The sequence below is a fragment of the Mustela putorius genome, unplaced genomic scaffold (assembly GCF_011764305.1).
Source record: "Mustela putorius furo isolate JIRA1106 unplaced genomic scaffold, ASM1176430v1.1 tig00003845_pilon_pilon_pilon, whole genome shotgun sequence".
In the NCBI taxonomy this organism is placed as follows: domain Eukaryota; kingdom Metazoa; phylum Chordata; class Mammalia; order Carnivora; family Mustelidae; genus Mustela; species Mustela putorius.
In genome coordinates, this window is record NW_025421998.1 from 18,843,477 (window position 1) to 18,864,312 (window position 20,836).

Genomic DNA, 20,836 nt, shown 5'->3' on the forward strand with positions numbered 1-20,836 from the left:
GACAAGTGACCCCAACATTTGGCAGCTTAAAACCACAAGTATTTCTTGTCTTGCATGGTTTCCACGGTACCCAGGCCTGGAGTACCATAGCGAGAGCTTCTGGCCCAGGCTCTCTCATGACTTGTAGTCACGCAGTCACCTGAAAGCTTGGCTGCGGCCGAAGGACCCTCTTCCAAGATGGCACACTCACCTGGCTGTAGGCAGGAGGCCTCAGTTTCTCCCAGTCACAGCAGAACAGTTGCCTTCCCCCCGGCGCCTGCAAGCTAAGAGAGAGAGGAAACCAGATGGCTGAAACAAATGCCTCAGGCTGGCCCTCACTCCACGGGAAAGGAAGGAGGGGCGCCACCACAGAGTGAGCCCCCCCACCCTCCCGTTGCCAGGCTCAGAAAAGCACAGGAGTCTGTGATATGGGGACTTTGGTGAAAGGCCTTTGGAAAATGACTCCAGGGGCAGCTGTGGGAGTTCTGTCTGGATGGGGCTGAGGAGGAGTGGTTGCGTAGAGGAAGGGGCATTGGAAACTCTGGGGGCTTGGAGCCCAGGATCCTGTAGGGGTCTTTTTCGGGCCGCGGGCTACCTTGCTTACAAGGGACTGAAGCCCCCTGTGAGTCCCAGGGCTCAGGTTGGGTTTCAGAGAAGAGGAAGTAGGACACCTGCTTAGAGCCGCCTCTGTGCTAGAGAAAGAGAAGTCGACAGCTCCGGCACCTCCTGGGTCATCTGGGCTGGCAGGTGCCCCGAAGGCCAGAGAAGGGCAATTCCAGGCAGAAGTGGTGTCCTGGGATAAAGGGGAGCTTGCGGGCTGTGCCTCCCAGGAAGAATACTTGGGGGGAGGGGATCTTAGGAAGCGGGAGTAGAGAAGCCTCACTCTTTTTTATTAAAGGGACCGCATCAGGGATGGTGGCTCAGTACTGCCAGGCATGGAGGCCGTCAGCCCTTCGTGGCTGTGGTTCCCGGGTCCCACACCGAGACCCTCCCCCGGGGGGCACACGTCTGTTTCGGCCGCCCCAGCCGCATACATGGATCCTGGTTGGCCGTCTTCTTCTGAGAATGCAGAATCATGGGTGGTCATATTGTACTGTGTCTGTTCTTATCTCCCCTATCATCCCTGGGGAATAAGCTAATCAAACTTGCTGACGATCTTACACTAAGAAGGAGATAGCTAATAACTTGGATGACAAGTATTAGAATACAATGTGATGTGGATAAATTGGGTCCATGTATTAAGGGCTATAAAATGAGATTCCATCAAGGCATGAATAATGGTGCCTGTGGAAAGGATTAATCAAATACCCCATTAAAAGGTATAGGAATTCTGATCAGACAGCCCCTGTTTAATTACACTCCTGCCCCCCACCCCGCCCTCTCACTCGGTTCCCTCTGGAACTACTCTCTACTAGGAGAAATGTGGAAATGAGTTTAGAGGAAATTATAGAAAAATTGGGGACATACGTTTTGATATAACAAGATCATGAAGACAGATTTAAGGAACCAGTGTTTAATTTAGGGGGGAAAAAAAGATAAGGCAATTGGCGTGAGTAATCATTTACAAATGTAATTTCCAAAGGAGCCCTGTTGATACCATTCGGCAAATGCCAACAAAGCATTTACTTTCCAAAGGGAGGAAGCAAGACAACAAGACAAATGAAGCCATCTCCAGGAATGGACCGGAGAACAGCCAAGCCATAGAGGAGAATCAGGTGTGAGAATGGACAGTGCAGAAGGTAGACAGAGCTTCTGAAAGATCTTGGAGGACTGGCCTTGTCTGGAGAAGGCTTCCTGGAAGAAGAGACTCCAGCGGAGCCCTGCAGTGTGGACAAGCTTCCATGTGCTGCAAACTCGTGAGCACACTCTTGGTGACAGGGTTTAGGGAGAAAATGGGCTTGCACAGAGCGAGGGGCCTCTGTGGGATTCTTCTCCTCATTTCCACCACTACCATCTTGGTCCAGGCTATCATCGCTTCTCACCTGGACAAGTGCAAAAGCCTCCCAGCTGTTTTCCGTGCCTCCACTCTTGCTCCTCTACAATCCATCCTGCGCACCAAAGTCAGAATCAAAGATCAAAGTTAATCATACCATTCTCTTGACTTGTGGCTTCCCATTGCTTTTAAGCTCAAAGGAAATCATTCTCATGGCTGTAAAATCTTGCATGGTCTGAACCACATCCTGTGCCAGGCCCCCTTTCACTCTCTGTATGCCAGTCAAGCCAACCTTCAGCGTTTCAGCTCTTTGGGTCTTTCTGCCACAGGGCCCTTGCATATGCTTTTCCTTCTCTGTATACAATTTTTTTTTCTTTGTCTCCTCTTTCTGAAGCTAACTCTTTACTTATCCTTCAGAATGCATCTTAATGATTATTTCCTCCTAGAAGACTTCTCTGATTTCCATAACTAAGTAAGCACTCTCTTATACCCCAAAAACAAATGTTTATTGTGTGAACACATGATTAATGTTTGTCTCCTCCCACTAGACCACAAACTGTACAAGGGCAGGGACCCAGTCTTTGATCCCACAGAGCCTAGCACTGTCTCATAAATACATATTGACTGGATCATGACATTTAACTAGTAGAGAGATTACAGTCCACCAGTATGCAGTAGAATGCCATTATGAATTCTTTCTGGAATGAAAAGCTGAATGCATGTTCACACTCTGCCACCTGCTGGTTGTGCTGTTGTAAATAAATCACAGGTCCTCTCAGGATCTGTTTCCTCATCTGTAACGTGGGGGTGCCAAACAGCCACTTCACTTGGTTGTAGTGAGAAATTCATGAAATAATATAAACATCTTTTAACTGTAAAGCCAGATATGAATATACTTTGTCATTTTTTCCAGTGCTTGTCACTAGCTGTCGGAAGCCTGGATGGATGGATGGATTAATGGGTGGACAGATGGATGAATGGTTGCATGGACGGATGGACAGATTAACGGGGAGCCAGCATGAGAGCCAGGAGTAGTGTGATGGAAGCCAAAAGAGGAGGGAATTTCAAGAAATGAGAGAAGGCGTGTTGATTGACCACAGCATCACATACAGTAAAGCAAGCAAGGAATGAGGGGAAAACAAGTCTTTCAACTCAGTAGTCGCTGGTGACCTCAGGACAAGTCCTCCTCAGCCTTTTCACGTTTTCTGTGCTTTCAGTGACGGACCTTAATTGTAACTTCATCGCTTTACTGCTTTTTATATTTTCGGAGGGAAATCAAGTTGATTTGCACACACAGCAGAATTGGTGAGATTACTCCAGCTGCCACCAACAGGTGCAGACAAGTGAAGAAGTGAGCATCTGAGGATAAGAGAATACCCCACACACTTATTGTAATAGGGCCCAGTGAACCTCAGTTATTTCTTACATTGCCATGGATAAGTAGGTTTCAGTTTCTAGGGTCGTTTCATTTCTAACTCCCTGCATTCCAATAGGAGGAACAGGGCTGGATGTGTAGGCTGCTAGCCGTGGTGTGAGATCTGTGTGAGGGCAGTTTCACTGCTGTGAGCTTCTTTGGGGTCTCTGTTTACATTTCACTTTCTACCAGAACCGTCCATGCAGGGTAGGTCACTCTAACACACACACACACCGCAGCTAAGTCCATAGGCCCATGGTTACTCCAACATGACAGCTTAGACCTCACCGAGATGCAGCCCGTCTCTCTGTGTGCGGGCCCTGGAGGCGAGTGGCCCAGGCTGCACCAGAGCCCCACGCTTACCATCTCGGGACGGACTTCTGTTGAAAAAGAAAGATGTGATGTTAATGAACCTCCAGTGGCCAATCTCAGCATTCATCTTCACCCCTCCATGCTCTAAACCCTGGCTGACGAAACTAGATACTCCACAGGAAGAACGTTAAGAACAAACTAGAAGAAGGGTACCTGGGTGGCTCAGTGGGTTAAGCCTCTGCTTTTGGCTCAGGTCATGATCTCAGGGTCCTGGAATAGAGCCCCACACCATGCTGTCTGCTTGACAGGGAGCCTCCTTCCCCCCACCTGCCTCTCTGCCTACTTGTGATCTCTGTCTGCCAAATAAATAAATAAAGTCTTTAAAAAAAAAAAAAAACTAGGAGAAAAGACCACCAGTTATTTCATTTCCATGTAGTAGTTGATGGTGTGGAACATGGGTCTGTGAAGGAAGGAGGCAGTCTTCCAAGAAGACTTTAAAATGGTCCCGGGTGGGTTCGAAGACCTTGAGCATGATGGCTGAAGCCCTTGTTGCCCATCTAAAGACCAATCCATGCATGTCTCTGCTGCTTCCCCACAGCTCCCAAGTCTAGAACTTTCCTTGACAGTCATAGGGCAAACGCCTTGTACCTGATTCAGTGGCAGACCCTCACGGGGAAGCTGGGTGGTCTGTGTGAGGAGGCAGGGGTGGAACCTCTCCCATGGCTGCCCAGCAGGGGCAGCAGAGCTGGAACCTGGAACCATTAATCTGCCCTCCCTTTGGTCCCCCAAAGGAGCAAACCCCAAAGCTCTTGAGTTCTTCAGATGTCCAGAAACACAAGGACACAGTCTCCTGCTTCAGACGGAAGAGCTTGGTGGTTCAGAGTTGGGTTAAGAGTTCCCCTCCGCCCCACCGAGTTCCTGTCCTCTGCTGGCTGAAATCTCCTGTGTAGCGAACGGGTGTGATCATGCTTTCTCGGGGAGGCAGTGTGAGGATTAAACACCATAATGCATATAACGTGCTTCGACGGAGCCCTCCCCAGCAGGGGAAGTGAGCTAACAGAGGCATGGAAGCCGTGGTAGATTGAACCCCCTTTCCAAGTTCTGGTCTGACTTAGGACACCCCCCTGGGCCCCAGCTCAGCCTGCGCTTCCAGAACATCATACGCTGGGTGGTTCTTAGAGGCTGAAGTTGGGAATCGTGAGAAGACAGGAGTCCATGATGGGTTTGGGGTGGAGGACAGGTACAAGGAAAGGGGTCAGGGAAGAGCTCTCTGGAAGGCCTAGTGAGCCAGAGAGGGGCTGGAGGCGCAGGGGGAGCAGCCAGGAAGAGAAGCAGCTAGACTCAAGCCCCAGCATGACCGTGTCACAGAGCCCAGGCAGGAAGGAATTCCAGGGAGTGTCCGATCTTTTAGGAAGGTAGCCTAGGACGGGCACTAAGAATAAGAAAAAAAGCTTCTGAATCATATTTGCCTTTTCAGTGAAAGTGAATTCAAGTTAATTCGGTTGTAGAGCTTTAAACACATATGTCATCATTGGAAATACCCTAGAGCACTGTAAAAACTTACCAAATTGCTACTCACTAACCGTCAACACTCTAAGAGCAGGAACCCAATCTTGCAAGCAGATTTGAAAAACTCCTGAGGCCAGGAAAGACATCGGTCTGCCAGTCCCCTGTGCCTAAGTTCTTCTCCCGATCATAACCAGAGAAGTTTCCTTAAGTTTCCATGCCTGCTCCTTGCCATCCCGCATCCTCCCCGCTATTAACAGCGACAAACAATCCTGATCTGCTTCACAAATAAAACCCCCTGGGAGAACCAAGGGAAGAAATACTAACCGAGAACCAGGATGTGATCTGTTTGGACCTCTGCCTGACTTCTTTTATTCCCCTGACGTCTTTCAGGACCCTTCCGTGGCTTTTATATGACTTCTGCTGTACTAAAGGTCTGAAGGTAGTATTGGGAGCCTATTGCGTTTGAGGACTGCCTTGGCTTTTGAATTTTTTGCTATAGTTTTGGGAATTTTTTTCTTTCTGTGCAAATCAAAACAAACCCCACATGTGTTTAATTTTTTTTTTAAGATTTTTATTTATTTGTCAGAGGGAAAGCACGAGCAAGGGGGAAGGGCAGGAAAGGGAGAAGCAGATTCCCCGCTGAGCAGGGAGACAGATGCGGAACTCAATCCCAGGACCCTGGGATTATGACCTGAGCCAAAGGCAGACGCCTAATGACTGAACCACCCAGGCGTCCCTCACACATGTTTAATTTTAAGTGTTATAAAACCTCTCATCTCCTAGTACAAGAGTGCTCATTTCTTTTGTCCATTTTGGGGTGTCAGGGCCCTGGAGCATGTAACTTAGGGTCCTGGACTTACTGGAGGGGGGATCTAGAGGTCACCATTAAGTGGATGCACTCTTTATTAAGTCAATAGTTATAAAGCCCTTTGCAATAATGCTTAATAATTGTGTTTGTGGGACTGACTGCTGAGATTGGAGAAAGGAAAAACTTTCTAAGTGTAACTGTTCTTGCTCCAGACCATAAGTGAATGGCCCGTCTCGTCTTCCCTTCATCTATCATTTATTTATTACATTTGGTGGGTCTGGTTAGTGGTCGAGATTCCTTCAGCTCCTGCTACATCCAGGCTGCTATTATGCAATCATCTTTGATAAAACTTAACAATAGACAACCCTGGGCCCTGGGGCATAGTGCGATGTCAAACCCCATTCCAAACTATATTGAAAGGCATGAAAGAGAAGCATTCCCCAGTCATTTCCAATTGTTTAAAAAAAAAGTCGTAAATCACTAGTTCCGCAGAGAGCTCCCCCAGATCCCATTCTCCTCCTGTCTCATGACCTTTAATGTAAGAGCGTGATCACGGTGAGGTGCGCCCTCCTTGTGTACGGGCTTTTTCTCAGATGTGATTATTTGGGTTAAGAATGAGTGCCCTTGGACACATTTGGCGTGCACCAAGACAAAATCCGGATGGTGGGAAAAGGCAGGTTTGGTGGCCTGAGCCTTCCACAGATCATGTGCAAGGAAAGGGCATAGATGGAGGGAGAACTCGTGGCCACTTATAAGAAATGTAAAGGACATCTAAAAATACGGGTTGGGACACCTGGGGGGCTCAGTCGGTTAAGCGTCTGCCTCGGGCTCAGATCCTGGTCCCTGCTCAGCGGGGGGCCTGCTTCTCCCTCTTCTGCCCTGCATGTGCTCTGCACACTCTCACTCTCTGACAAAGAAAGAAAATCCTCAAAAATAAAATAAAATATGGACAGGACTGGCCTACAGCGTCTCGGGATACGTGGGTGATGACACCATAAATAAACACGAGGAACTGAAGTTAGGAGTGCGGTGGCTTCTGGGAGCCGGGGAGGGACGAGGGCTGCAGTTGGGACCGGTGCGTGGAGGCGCCTCTTGGGGGGAGCAGCACAGTCCCCTCCCCTCCCCTGGCCAGTGCTTCCTGGGGCGCTTGCCTTCTCATCTTGCCCAGTGCGGTCCGTTTGCCTTGTGTGGTTTTGAGTGTCTATGCTTTGTTTTACAATAGAAACTTCTGTTTTAATGAGTCCCCTTGGGGATTATATTACCTATAGTCCTTCCAGAATTTGGCTTGGGGAGAGGGGGAGGGGTGGTCATCTTAAAATATGTCTTTGTTTTCTCACAGAGAGGTAAATTATAAATCCAGTTGGAAATCCACCAGTGGGGTTTTCTGGCAGCTTGGTCGGAACTGTGAGCCTGGGGCTGGAGCGTTTTCTGGGTTCTGGCTACTGAAAATCCTCTGGTCTTTCTTTTTTCCCTTTTTCTTTTTAATGTAGCTAATTATCTAGTCAGATGCTTTTGGTACTGGTATAAACACCTGCAAACCCACCCTCCCTAAACAGACTTTGGGAGCCTGACAACATCTTCTCCCCCTCTTCCTCCTCCCTGATCTCTGGAAATCGCTAAAGGCCACAAAGGTTTGCTTTGGGGACCTTCCCCCTGCCATGAGTCCCTGCTTTGTCCACCTCGCTGTCCCTGGAAATGCCGGTCTGCAGCGACTACCCTTGTGGTATGATCTTAGGGTGCCCTTTCACATCTCTCTGTCCAGCAGGGATACCAGTCCTTTACCTCGAGGCTTCCGTCCCTGTGAAGTGTCATTCCACGAGAGCACTGACCACCTTAGCACGAGGAAGTTAGGTGAGAGCTGGTTTTAACAGGGGATACAGTTAAAGGGTAGGCTCCTGAAGCCTGAGGTGAGGACACAGGAAGGGAGAACACGACAGGGGGTTCTTCTTCATATTACACCTGGCCTCAACTCGTTGATATTTTTCAGCTAACTCTAGGATCGCACTAAAACACGACATTGCCATCTGTCCCTGGGCCTGCATGAAGCTAGTTGTCCAGCTCTCTCGGTGCATAAGCCTGAGTCCAAACCTGTTTGGGAAGGAAGGGCAGGGACCTCATCTGGTTTTGCTCACCATTCAATTCTCAACCCCCGGCACGGTGCTCGGCACACAGCACGTGCCCAGGAGACACTGGATGAAGACGATGAATGAATGAACGGGGGACCAGGCCAAAACCAGCTTGTAGTGGGGAAGTGTTCGCAGGGATCCCCCAAGAGGGGCAGGGAGAAAGGGACTGCTGTCGCTCCGTGGGCTCTCAGGGACACCTTCCCCTTGCCTCCACCTCTAGGCATCTCCTTGGCAGCAGCCTGGGGTCAGCCCTCTGTGCCTCCCTTTCCTCGACAAAGGACTCAGCCAGCACCTAGTTCTTGAGAAGTACCAGCTCTTCCCACGGTTTCTCCCGCTTAGGCGACACTTCTGGGTCACGGAAGTATTTCCCCACACGCTGTCTCAAGGGCGCTGCCCAAAAGCTGCATGAAGTAGGTACTTCCCACTTCCCAGAGGCAGAAACTGAGGCCAGGAGGATTCAAGTCACTTTTGAGGAGCAGCGCTATAACGGGAACCTGGAACTTGGGATCTGTGTGTCAGGGATCCTTCCTGCTGCCCTGTCCTAGGCACCGGGATCCCAGTAAAGCGGGATCAGAGATCAGCCTGGCCCTCAAGAAGCTTCAGATCCGCTTCGGGCACAGAAAACGACCTCACACAAGGAAACGTAGGCCACTGAACATTCTGGAGCACTTCCCAATCTTTCCCTGGGTGGCTTCACAGAGATGGTCCAAAAGATTCCTGCTGGTGCCTCTCAGAAGGTTTCTCTCTCTAAACTATTTACAGAGTATGGGTCAATAAGGTGTAGTAATAATAAGGGTAAATCAGATTTATGGATACGAGTATGGGTAATAAGAGTATTGGGAGTGGGTATGGGCTATGGGTTAAAATAAGAGTGTGGGTCAATCAGGGGTAATGATAGTAAGGGTAAATAGGGCGGCAGCGGGCTTTCACTACTGTAACGGGGAGGCCATAAATAATACAAACCCAGAGGAAATCCCAGAGACCTTATTTTGACCAGTTGTGTCAGTCTCACACTTCAGCCGCAGACCTCATTAGGAACGACCATGTTGCGGCTAGGAGAAAGAAAGCAATGGGTCGAATCCATCATGGAGATGACCATTCCCTGTGACAGAGTTACTCCTCCGCACGAAGAACCGCCCATGCTTTTGGACCTACTCCCCCGCCCCGAGCTCTTCCGCATCCCTCTCTTCCAGTGGCCTCTGTTGGCAAAGGGCCCGCTGACCACTTGGCTGAGTTATAATCCTTTAATTCGTCTATGCCTAGGAGGAAGAGGTGCTTTATTTAGAAGCTTACCAGTGAAACCTTCCGAGTCTCTAGTTCCCGATGAGCTTGCTGGCATTGGGATGATCCCAGGGTCTGCCCGCTGTGCCCCCGATCTACTGAGCACAGAAGGACTGATAGCCAGGAAGCTATCCACTGGGCAGCCAGCGTGCTGCAGACTGAGGGAAGGTTGTGGCTGGGTTCGTGCACAGAGGACAGACTGATGCAGGAAGGCAGAAGAATGAGAAAATCTTTGAAAGAATAACCAGATCTTGTTATGCTCCTCCTGGGGCAAAAAGAGAGAAGAATTGATCGTCTTGAGCCCCAGGTTGGAGCTAGTCCCCAGGTTGCCAGGCAGTGGTTCTTAGCCACGACTATACATTAGGGTGGCCTGGGAAGCTTTCCCATAATGTGGTGCTAGTCCTGGCGTCTGTGTTTTTAAAACCACATGTCATTCCAGCGAGTAGCCAGGCTTGAGAACCAGCAATCAGACCAGCATCAGAACCAGCAATCAGGGTGGTGATGGCTTTGTCGTGGGTAGGCGTGGCTAGGCTGAACTTCATCTCCCAGAATTCCCTGGCCTGTGGGTTCCTCTTTGGGTTGGGCCACAGAGGGCTCAGGAAAGCTGGAGGACAGAAGGGAAGCAGTATGTGCATTGTGGTCTTCCTGCTGGCTCACCCGATTGCCAGGTAGCAGTGGCCAGGCCTGCCATCCCTCCGCCTTTCCAGGCATCCCGCCTTGGCTTCTCTGACTCTCCGGCCAGCTGCAAGTGCTTAGCTCCATAGCTCCTGGGGTATAGATATCCCTACTGTCAAGGTCAAAGGCAGCAGGAGTTTTAATCCATCCTAATGGGATTCTAGATTGTTCTTGGTCTACCAAGGTCTTTCCTTCCTAACTGCCTGCCCTATGGACTTCACGCTCCAGTATCGAACACCAAAACAACAGCCCTATAGGGGCTGTTAAACCAGCAAGTCCTGTTTTGAAAGGTCCAAGTCCCGTCCTTAATACATATATATACAGATCCACCCGGACCCTCCTCGTAGGTCTATTTCCTCTACTGAACCGACCGATATGGCTAGCTTTCAGGACTGTGGAGTGAGGGCTTGTTTCCATCCACAGAGAAAAGGCCTTTCTTGAGCCGGGGTCTCCGTTTAAGAAAGAGATCCCAGCGAGTCTGACACTTTCCTGCCTCAACCGCCATCCCCCAGGGTGACACATGAGGGGCAGTTTGAAAATCCTTGGTAGATTCCTGCTCTCCGAGTCCAGTAGGTGCGTGGGAAACCAGACTTCTCTGGGGAAAACCTTAAAGATGTAAATTCCTGGACTTGACTTGTGAGAATTTTTAAAAAGCCTCCTTCACCCCAGCCTTTCTGGGTTGTTGATAACATGCTGGTTCCTGATGTGGATGCTGGTCACATGAGGCTGTTTTGTACACCCAGAGTTAGAGGGCGTACACTTGTGATTTTTGCCCGTTCCTATATACATGTTCTATCTCAGTTTAAAAAAAAAATGCACCACCCCCCATCCCTCACCCTCCCACTGCCCATAATCCCATATTCCAGTGACTGGCCAAAGTTGACAACCGCTGATCTAGACGATTCCTTGGACCCTTCCTGACAAAATTCAGAGAGGAGCAGCAGAAAGATGTTCGGCCATTGGGAATGGTTAAGTTGTATCCATAATCCTGATGATACAATCCCACGCTGTTACTGGAACACTCGAGAAGAACGTGAAACAATGAGGCTGCCGGCCAGCTTGAAGCAGGGGGCCTGGGCTGTTAAGGAGAAAGAGAAGCTTGGAGGATCATACTGGAGCCAGATCATGGAAGGCTTTGAGTGGCAAACTGAAAAAAAGGAAAAGCCACTTTCAGAGAGTCAAGACCTTATTTTGAGGAGAAGCAAGGGGGACAGTGTGGTTGGGGAGGGGGCCTTACAGATTTGGAAAGTGATGGGTAAAAGTAACATTTTTTAAAAATTTTTTTAAGATTTTATTTATTCATTTGACAGAGATCACAAGTAGGCAGAAAGGCAGACAGAGAGAGAGGGGGAAGCAGGGTCACCGCCGAGCAGAGAGCCCAATGCGGGGCTCAATCCCAGGACGCTGGGATCATGACCCGAGCTGAAGACAGAGGCTTTAATCCACTGAGCCACCCAGGCGCCCCTAAAAGTAACATTTTAAACAGTGCATTTGTAAAGGTAACATTGAACTGTTTGCAGTGCATATTGGTGAATGACAGCAGAGAGCAGGCCTTGGCCTGGAGATGGGACATGACCTTCCTTTGGTGTTAAAACAGACTACACTGCACTTCCTCCTGAGGTGCCTGCAGGCTATACACACAGTTCTGGAATGTTCTTAAATAGAAAAAAATGGGGGGTAGACCCCCAGTTCTCCCATTTGAAGGCCAAGGAGATCGCTATGAGGCACAACTGTAATAGGTACGTGAAGATTTTGAAGTCAAAACGCAGGGAGAAACTTCATGGGCTGATTCATTTTAGGCCTTAAGTGTCCAGAACAGGTCCAGCCGTGGTTCTCGGCAGGGCGCCTGGACTTGGGGACCAGAGGGTATGGGGACAACAATAGACAAGCAGGTTGGGTTGCAGTTGTTTCTGGGGCTTTTGAAATAAAGAACAGGCCCTACCCCAGAGGGATTCTGAAGCTCCCCTCAATTTAAATCCTCCAGCCCACACGCTGTCTTGTCTCTACTTTAATATCCAGGGACGGAGTTTCCCTTTTCTGAGTGTGACAACTCTGTGCCCCTCCCCCACACCGCACCCCCCAGGTCCCAAAAGACACCTCCAAAAACTACAGCTCCTGAGCTTTCACAGTAAGGGCAGAATTAAGCTTAGTACATGGGTTAAGAAAATTGGTTAAGAAAATCAAACCTGGGGGCGCCTGGGTGGCTCAGTGGGTTAAGCCGCTGCCTTCAGCTCAGGTCATGATCTCAGGGTTCTGGGATCGAGTCCCGCATCGGGCTCAATGCTCAGCGGGGAGCCTACTTCCTCCTCTCTCTCTCTCTGCCTCTCTGCCTACTTGTGATCTCTCTCTGTCAAATAAATAAATAAAATCTTTAAAAAAAAAAAAAAGAAAATCAAACCTGGCTGGTTCAGTCAGAGAAGCATGCACCTCTTCATCTCAGGGTCATGAGTTCGATCCCCTGTAGGGTGTAGAGATTACATAAGTACATAAAACTTTGAAGAAATAGGAAGAAAATCAAGCCATAGGTATCATCCAACTTCTTTTGAGAGATAGACGTTCTTTCTCCTTCCAATCTGACTTAAAGGATTTTCATTCACCCTTGAGTATTCCTCCCTGCTGTAACCACGCCCTAAACTTGATTTTGAGGACCGGCCACTGAGAACCCTTTAATTCCCCAGGGAATTCCCTCTGGAGCCCCACAGACTCCCGAACCTCTCTCTACCAGTTCACGGGCATGTGCGGAGGGAATGCGAACCAGTCCTCGCATCAGTTGCGGTCTAAAATAGCTAGCAAGGCAACTGCAGTCATGAAAACGGTAACATGCAGGCACTCCAAAGGGAGAAGCCAGTTCCCATGCCCTCCTGCCATTTCCTTCCTTCTCCTCCTGAAGATAATTTGAGAATCGATGTCCACAAGTTTTCTCTCCCACTGCCCACTCCCCTCCCCTACCTGAGGGCCTTTCATGGTTTTTTCCTTGCCAGCATCTTTCAGGAAAGGGAAGTTTACTTTAATAGTCTGGCCTACTGGCTCGTGAAACCACCTGACCTTCTCCTTGCTCTCCTGGGTGGGCCCAGCCCCGAGGACGCAGACGAAGCCCTGTCCACGCCAGGCTCCGGTTGTTCTGCTCACATCATGTGTAGCAGCTCTCCAGAGCACTTCACTTGGCTAATACAAGTTGGCAGAGGCACAGGGTACAAAAGCCCCAAATTCCAGGGCTCGACAAGGAAGCCTCTAGAAGCAGGAGGGTGAGCCTTAGCATTCTGACTCAGTCATGCTCAGGTTCAGGTAGCCCAGAGGACGCCCGGCTGGGTCAGTTTCAGGCAGGAGGGCTCCCGTGATGTCAGTGTCTTGTGTGCACAGATCTCACAGCGCACCTGTCCATTGGTGAGGTCCAACAGGCGACATCTACTTGAAACACACAACTACAGAGTGTTAGAGCTGGAAAGAGTCCTCTACCGCAACCCCTCACTACAGTAATGGGACCCCAGACCTGCTGAGGCCATGCAAGTGATTTGCCCAGAGCCCCTCAGGTGGCAAGAGAGGTGGCCCACGCTCGCGGGGGTCAAGGTCTAGCGCTCCACCATGGCCCCTGGCCCCTTTTCGCAGATACAATGTCTTTTCATATTTCTTGTCAGGAGCCTGAAGGGCCGGGACATTACCAGGTACAGCAGAGGGCCCCAAGGCCCCTCAGACCTAGAAAAGTCACAGCCCCCACCTAGGCTGGGCCTTGGGGTTGGGCATACTTTTTATTTTTTGTTTTTTTAACCACCAGTAATCCTTCCAGCTCATTTGCCTTTGTTTCTTCTGTCTCAGTCTTCCTTTCAGTTACTTTTTAGTTAGGTCTCTAGGGGACTGCATATGTCGGGGGGATGTTTCTGAGAACTCTGTAGGCAAGAGATATCATGTCTCTTAGCCTCGACTAGGATAAACTTCCCCAACCGGTGTTACAGTAAAAAAAAAAAAAAAAAAATAGGGGGGGATGTACCTGCCCAAACAGAATCTGTGTATCACGATTTTACATCCGTAACACGTGTGTCCACATGGGTGGAAGTGTGCCTTATAACATTCGGGGTGGCGGGGGACGTGTATTTCATTACAGGTGGCCTTTTCTTTAATTGAAATGTAATTGACATATAACATCGTATTTGCTTTAGGTGTCCAACATAATGATTTGATACACATATGTATCCTTAATTCATCAAATCATTATGTTGGACATGTTGTTCACATGTCCCTATGAAAATATTCGAAAGGGGGGGCACCTGGGGACCCGAGTCAGTTAAGCGTCTGCCTTCGGCTCAGGTCATGATCCCGGGGTCTTGGATCGAGTCCTGCGTAAGGCTCCCTGCTCAGCAGAGAGACTGCTTCTCCCTCTGCCTGCCTCTCCCCCTACTTGCGCTCGCTCTCTTCTCTCTCTCTTTCTCCGACAAATAAATAAATAAAATCTTTAAAAAAAAAAATTTCAAAAGGTACCAAGAGGGTCTACAGTGTACTGACAAGTCTTCCTTGCCCCCAGCTACCCGTTCACCCTCCCAGAAGCCATAGCTATTAACTCCTCCCGGAGTTAGGCAAGCATAAATGTGTTCATTTCTTTTTCTTTTTTAATAAGTGGGTGTGTATTATAGACACTGTTCCGCTGCTTGCTTCTTTAACTTAACAATGCATTCATTCATTACTTTAACTAACATGTACTGAGCTCCTATTAGGTGCCACTCAGTAGCTAGAATACAAAGGGAACCAAATAGATCCCCGGCCTCTAGGAACTTAGTGAGGGGATAGAGACGAGAAAAGTCGGCGTGGGGGAGGGCGGGAGTGCTGTTTCCCATGAGTCAGTCAGGGAAGGCCGGTCTGAAGAGGCTTGAGGCTGCTCCTGCGTGAACTTGGAGACGGGCCTCATAGATACTTGGCAGAAGGACTCAGCAGGGAGAGCAGCCGGGGAAGACCCTGAAACAGGGGCGTGCCAGGCAGGTCATGCCCCTGTGGCAGCAGAGCTGGGGTGCCTGGAGCTTCTAGGGTGAAGGACAGGGAGAAAGGGGCATGACTCTGCAGGAGACCCGCGGGGTAGACCCTTGTGAGGGTTAGTCCGGAGTGAGGCGGAAGTGCTTGGGCAGGTTTTGAGCTCCCTCTGGTCACCGGCAGAGAACACACATGGAAAGGGATCTGATCAGAAGGTGCTCGTGGGAGCCCCAGGGAGAAAGCGCCATGGCCTGAGTCAGGCTGGTGTCAGTGGTGCTGGGGAAAAGCCAGTTCTGGGTCTGTGTTGGCGGGAGAGGGGCAAACAGGATGATGTGGCTGACGGTGAGACTGTGGGGGGCCAGTGAACAGGAGGCTGCACTGACCCTCCGGGCTTGGCCTGAGCAACCAGGCGAGTGGAGGGGCTGGACTGAGATGAAAAGTGGGGGAGGGGAGAAGGGGAGCTTTTGGCTTTGCGTGCTGCCTAGCGGTGCCCCTTCAACAGGCAAGATTTGGATGTTGGATCCAGGAGTGGGGACTTCAGACAGAGGTCGGGGTTGGGGGACAAATTCGAGACTCATTTGAGCCCCGGGAGCAGAAGAGATCAGAGCTGAACATTTTTCATACCCCAGGCCCTCTGCAGGAAAGGAAGAGGATGCTGACTCCGGGGCCTCTTCCCCCTCTCGACAGGTCTCCATCCGTTGCCCTCAAGGCCAGAGGGATTCATGTCCTGTCACCACTGTCACTCCTTTATGGCCAAACGCACGGTGCAGTCGCATAGTGTGGCGTCGAAGACAGAGCATTGGGTGGGGGGTCGGGACACAGAATCCAGGCCAGCTCGGGCCCATTCAGCCAAGGGATGACAAGCCACGTCACCTGGATGGGTTAAAGTTGGGTGGTCTCTGAGGACCCTTCCCACAGTAATGTTATATGCCCATGAGTCCAGTGGCCCAAGGAGGACAAAAGAAATCCCTGCACACCCTTTTCCAAGGACATTCACAAAGTGGAAGGGAGGCAGTGTGGTTGACTGTGCAGTGCTTGTCTGGGCTGAAGGAAGATATTTCAGACTCACAGAAAAGTTGCAAAAAATAGTTTGACCCCCTCCCCATATATATGTGTGTAGATAGACATTTTCATATGTTTTATATATTGTGTTTTAAAGGTTTTTTGAGCTGTTTGAGAGTAAGTTGCAAAGTGTCATGTCCTCTTACCCCTTAATATTTCAAAGTGCATTTCCTAAAAACAAAAAACTCTCTTACATAACGGTAATATAATTATCAAGATCAGGAAACCAGTGTCACCAACAGAGACCTTATTCAAATGTTGCCAGCTTCTCCACAGAGCCAAGAAAAAAGGTAAAGATCCAGGATTACATGTTGGGTTTCTCTGTCATGTCCCTTTAGTCTCCTTGAATCGGGGAGAGTCCTATAGCCTAAGGCTCCCAGCCTTGACCCTAGTCAAGATTACAAGATAATAATCTTACAAAATGTCCCTCAGTTTCCTTTGCGTGATGTTCTCCGAGGGTTAAATTCAAATTTCGTATTTGGGGCAGAAGGCCCTTGCCACAGGGTGAGGTCTGAGTCTGAGATGTTGGGACAAGGACAAAGGGAAGGCAGGGCAGGGCCACTCCGGAGAGGAGGGGAGGCCCTTTTGGTGGGGACCCGACAGCTGGTCCCCACCAAAACTGGACTGGGACCTAAAGAGAAGGTTCACCTGGTCTGGATGCCATGCATGTTAAATACTTTCTGAGCTAATGTTTGGCAGGAAAGTAGGTTTATTCTCCCCAATTATTCAGAGCCATTAAAAAATCATTGATTCCAGGGCGCCTGGGTGGCTCAGTCAGTTAAGTGTCTGCCTTAGGCTCAGAACAGGATCCTAGCATCCTGGGATAAAGCCCCGAGTTGGGCTCCCTGCTCAGCGGGGAGCCTGCTTCTCCCTCTGCACCTCCCCCCCACTCATGCACACACACTCTCTCTCTCAAATAAATAAATAAAATCTTCAAAAAATCATCACTTCCGTGTAGGGCCTATGTAGGATACACACTTAACATGCCTCCTCTCACTCAGTCCCTCAGTGACCCGAGGCTTAGCAGGGTTTCCCTTGTTTTACAAATGGGGAAACTGAGGCCCAGGGAGCAGACGCAGTTAGGGGAGTATCATCGGGCCTCTGCCCCCACCCAAGCTCGTGCTCTTTGCACTCCACGGCGCTGTTTCAAACCTAGGAGAGGATTTCCTCAGCAATCAGCCCTTGCCTGGCTTTGCTCACAACAAGGCTTGAATAAAGACTCCAGCTCTATTTTCCACTCATGTCAGTGATTGATACTTGATTAATGTTCAGGATTGCCGTCATCTAGAGCGTAATTTTCACAGATGCAAAGACCAATTTTGTTGTTACTGAGGCGGAAAGATCTATTTCCTCCTAACTTAGCAGACAGAGTTGGAGGGAGCCAGTAAGCACCGGGGCGTCTCGCTGGCTAATTCAGAGAGGAAGCTGTGCTGCATCTGGCCTCCTTAGCCTCTGTGGTGTGTGGGGCAGGAGGCGGGCAGGGGACGGCGGGCTCAGGGCACAGGCGTGGGCACCGCCTGGACTACGATGACTCTGTATCTGGGTGTATCTGGGTGACTCTCCTCTGTCTCTAAGCGGGGGAACCTCTCAGCTGCCTTCTCACTGTCGCCCTAAGGGGCTTCGTGGAATCGTGGCCAAATCTCTTTGTGGACTTGACAGATGCCATGAACATTACTTCCCCACCCAGCCAGAAATCCTCGTGGAGAAGAGTCCTGTCCTGTCAGAACTGCTAAGCCAGGCTGCTGCACCCCACCACACACCCACCCCCCGCAGCTCTCAGGGACACCGGTTCGGGTACTGGGTTCAAGTTCAGCTCTGTGCAGCAGGCTACCCAGCCTCTTGGGGTTTCTGGCCGTGGGAAGAGTGTGCTGAGTACCTAGCCCCCGTTCCTGGCACAGAGAGGCAATCAACTTCGGTTTTCCCTCTTCTCCCTCCATTATTTCTGCCCATTCGCCTTCTCCTTATCAGTGTTGCTCTCCTGCTCCCTCCTTTCCCCTCTCTGACTCCCTTAGTCAAAGTGAGAGTTGTTATTTTGTACCAGTATCACGAACCGAGACTAGGAGGCCGAGTCCCCTGCACACTGACCAGCAAAGTAAAAAGACCCATCAAATCCTAGTTTGGAAAGCAATGACCTTGGCCTTAGGAGGTCTTGCTTTCCCCCAGAGAAGCATTCATTCGCTTCCTCATTCTAGCTGGAGGACCAGGGCTGGAAGTTGGGGCGGGCGCCCTGTGTTGAGACGGGGAAGGGCAAGCAGCTGGCCACTGGAAGATATCCACTAGGGGTAGCTGTGGGATCAGCAGCCAGTGACCAGCTTTGTAGGAGGGACCCGGTCGTGTGTGTGTGTGTGTGTGTGTGTGTGTGTGTGTGTAATGGAAAATGGGGTGGGGGATTTTTTTTTTTTAAGATTTTATTTATTTATTTGTCAGAGAGAGAGAGCACAAGCAGGGGTAATGGCACACAGAGCAGCCAGAGGGAGAAGCAAGCTCCCCGCTGAGCAAGGAGCTCCATGCAGGACTTGATCCCAGCACCCTGGGATCATGACCTCAGCCAAAGGCAGCAGCTTAACCCACTCAGCTATCCTGGTGTCCCAAGGTCAGGGGGGTGGGGGGAGCTTTTAAACTCAACATTGAAATCGCTTTCCTGGGGGTGCCTGGGTGGCTCAGTGGGTTAATGCCTCTGCCTTTGGCTCATGTCATGATCCCGGGGTCCTGGGATCGAGCCCCGCATCAGGCTCCCTGCTGAGCAGAGAGCCTCTTCCTCCTCTCTGTCTGCCTGCTTCTCTGTGATCTCCATCTGTCAAATAAATAAATAAAATCTTTAAAAAAAAAAAAGAATATGAGTATTTAGAGAAACAGTTGCCCCAGGGTAAGCGCTCAAGCCAATGGTAGCCATTTTTTATAGTGGCCAAGGGCCTGGACTCTCCAGCCAGATGGCCTGGGTCCACATTTCAGCTCTAACATTTCTAGGCTCACAGCCTTGGGGAGAAAGACGTTCCTTTACCTCTACCTCTCTGTGTCTCAGTTTCTGTATCTGTGAAATGGGTATGATCAGAGTATGTACATGAGAACATTGTTGTGAAAATTCATCAAAATCAAATGAATTCATATCCAGAAGGCACTTAGAAAGAGCACCAGGCACATATCAAGCAAACCATATTAGAGCTATTACTTGGGGCGCCTAGGGGGCTCTGTCAGTTAAGGGTCTGACTCTTGATTTTGGCTCAGGTCATGGGATCATGCTCGCGAGATCGAGCCCCGAGTCAGGCTCCTCACTGAGCATGGAGTCTGCTTAGGATTTTCCTTCTCACTCTGCTAGCCACCCCCCTCTTGCCTCCGTGCTCACACGTGCGCTGTCTCTATCTCTCCAAAAAGAAAAAGAGAGAGAGAAAGAGAGCAAGAAAGAGAGTTATCGCCTGCTGTACTGGTCAATGAGAAAATTACCCCTGGATTTTGCTCATACCCAGACATATTTGAAAACCTCAACAAAGAGACTGGTCATCTTGAACTTAGAACACAAGCTCTACTTCAAGGCTAGGTCCCTGCACCAAAGAAGACAGGGCATCTGCATCATAGAGTAAGTCACACGAGAGACAGAACACTCCTATTCCTTTGAAGTTCTCGTCTTTGCCTGGGTGCATGACAGCGTGTTCTTTGAGCAAGGATCTGGCGCTCAGGATATCTGTTTCTTAGGGCTGCTGTAACAAGTACCGCAGCAGAACTTTCTTGTCTTACGATTCTAGAAGCTAGATGTCTGAGGTCAAGCTGTCCGCAGGGTCTATTCCCTCTGAGGGCTGGGGGAGAGAATCTGCTCCATGCCTACCCCTAGCTTTTCGTGCTCCACCAGGCATCTTAGACCTTCCTTGGCTTATGGAAGCATCACCCCAGTCTCGGCGTTCACCTTCGCATGCTGTTCTCCCTGTGTGCATCTATCTCTGTGTTCAGATTTCCCTTTGCTAAGGACACGGTCCTATTAAATCAGGGCCCACCTTCATGACTTTGTCTTAATTCGATCATCTGCAAAAACCCTATTTACAAGAAAGGTCACATTCCCAAGTACGGGGGAGGTTAGGACCTCCACATCTTTGGGGGAGCCCAATTCAACCCATGGTACTCACAGTTCCTCAAGCCCTCACACTGGAATTGCTGAAACCACCTTCCAGCTGGCCAAGCTCTCAGCCCTCACCTCCCATTCCCGCTCACCTTCCACAAGGTGGGGGAAGAATCATTCTTCCACTCCATTGTCCCCATGGAGGCATTTCTTTCATTCCTGATATTGTGATTAGGAATTGAGCTCATATGGGTCAGAATCAAACATGTTGACAGCCAAGGCTGGACAAGGTTATAGGGAGGGGGTTGGCCTGGTTCTTGAGTAAGGAAAACTAAGGCTTTACTTTGTGTGAGGGACTGTCTGTTGGCCCCGTGCTCTGGCCGAAGTTCAGTGTGGTCATTTGGGGTCGTTTAAGTTTCCTCTGGGCTCTTTCCTGTATCCAGAGGAGGCCACACAGTGAGGTAGAATTAGCATTTGAAGCAGAGTGTCATGTCTGTTCTCTGGCTGCCCAGCTATGTGAACTTGGACCTGCCTTACTGGGGTTTAGTGTTCTCATCAGTCCACCGAGGAAGCTGGATTCACAATGAAGTGACTTTTGGCTGAGGTCAAAGGTATATGTGACTTTATACTTAATCCTTACAACAAGCCACTAGTATGGATGTTGTTGTCCTCATTCCACAAACAGAAAACTCCAAGAACTGAAAAGACCTCAGAAACCCACGTTCTTGGTGCT

The 20,836-nt window shown here is 49.8% G+C and overlaps 1 protein-coding gene across 6 annotated transcripts in view; it reads left to right on the forward strand.

The window, feature by feature from the left end:
- The window catches only part of ATXN7L1 (ataxin 7 like 1), a 235,713-nt gene that overhangs the window by 104,537 nt on the left and 110,340 nt on the right, over positions 1-20,836 (forward strand). The window contains exon 4 of one of the 6 annotated variants that reach the window (XM_004739561.3): positions 1,615-2,791. The exons of the other annotated variants lie outside the window; for them this stretch is intronic. Within the exon in view, the coding sequence (XP_004739618.1) occupies positions 1,615-1,700 (86 nt within the window). The 3' untranslated portion in view covers positions 1,701-2,791. Of the gene's footprint in view, positions 1-1,614; positions 2,792-20,836 lie in introns of those variants that run through there. 6 annotated transcript variants of the gene reach the window in all.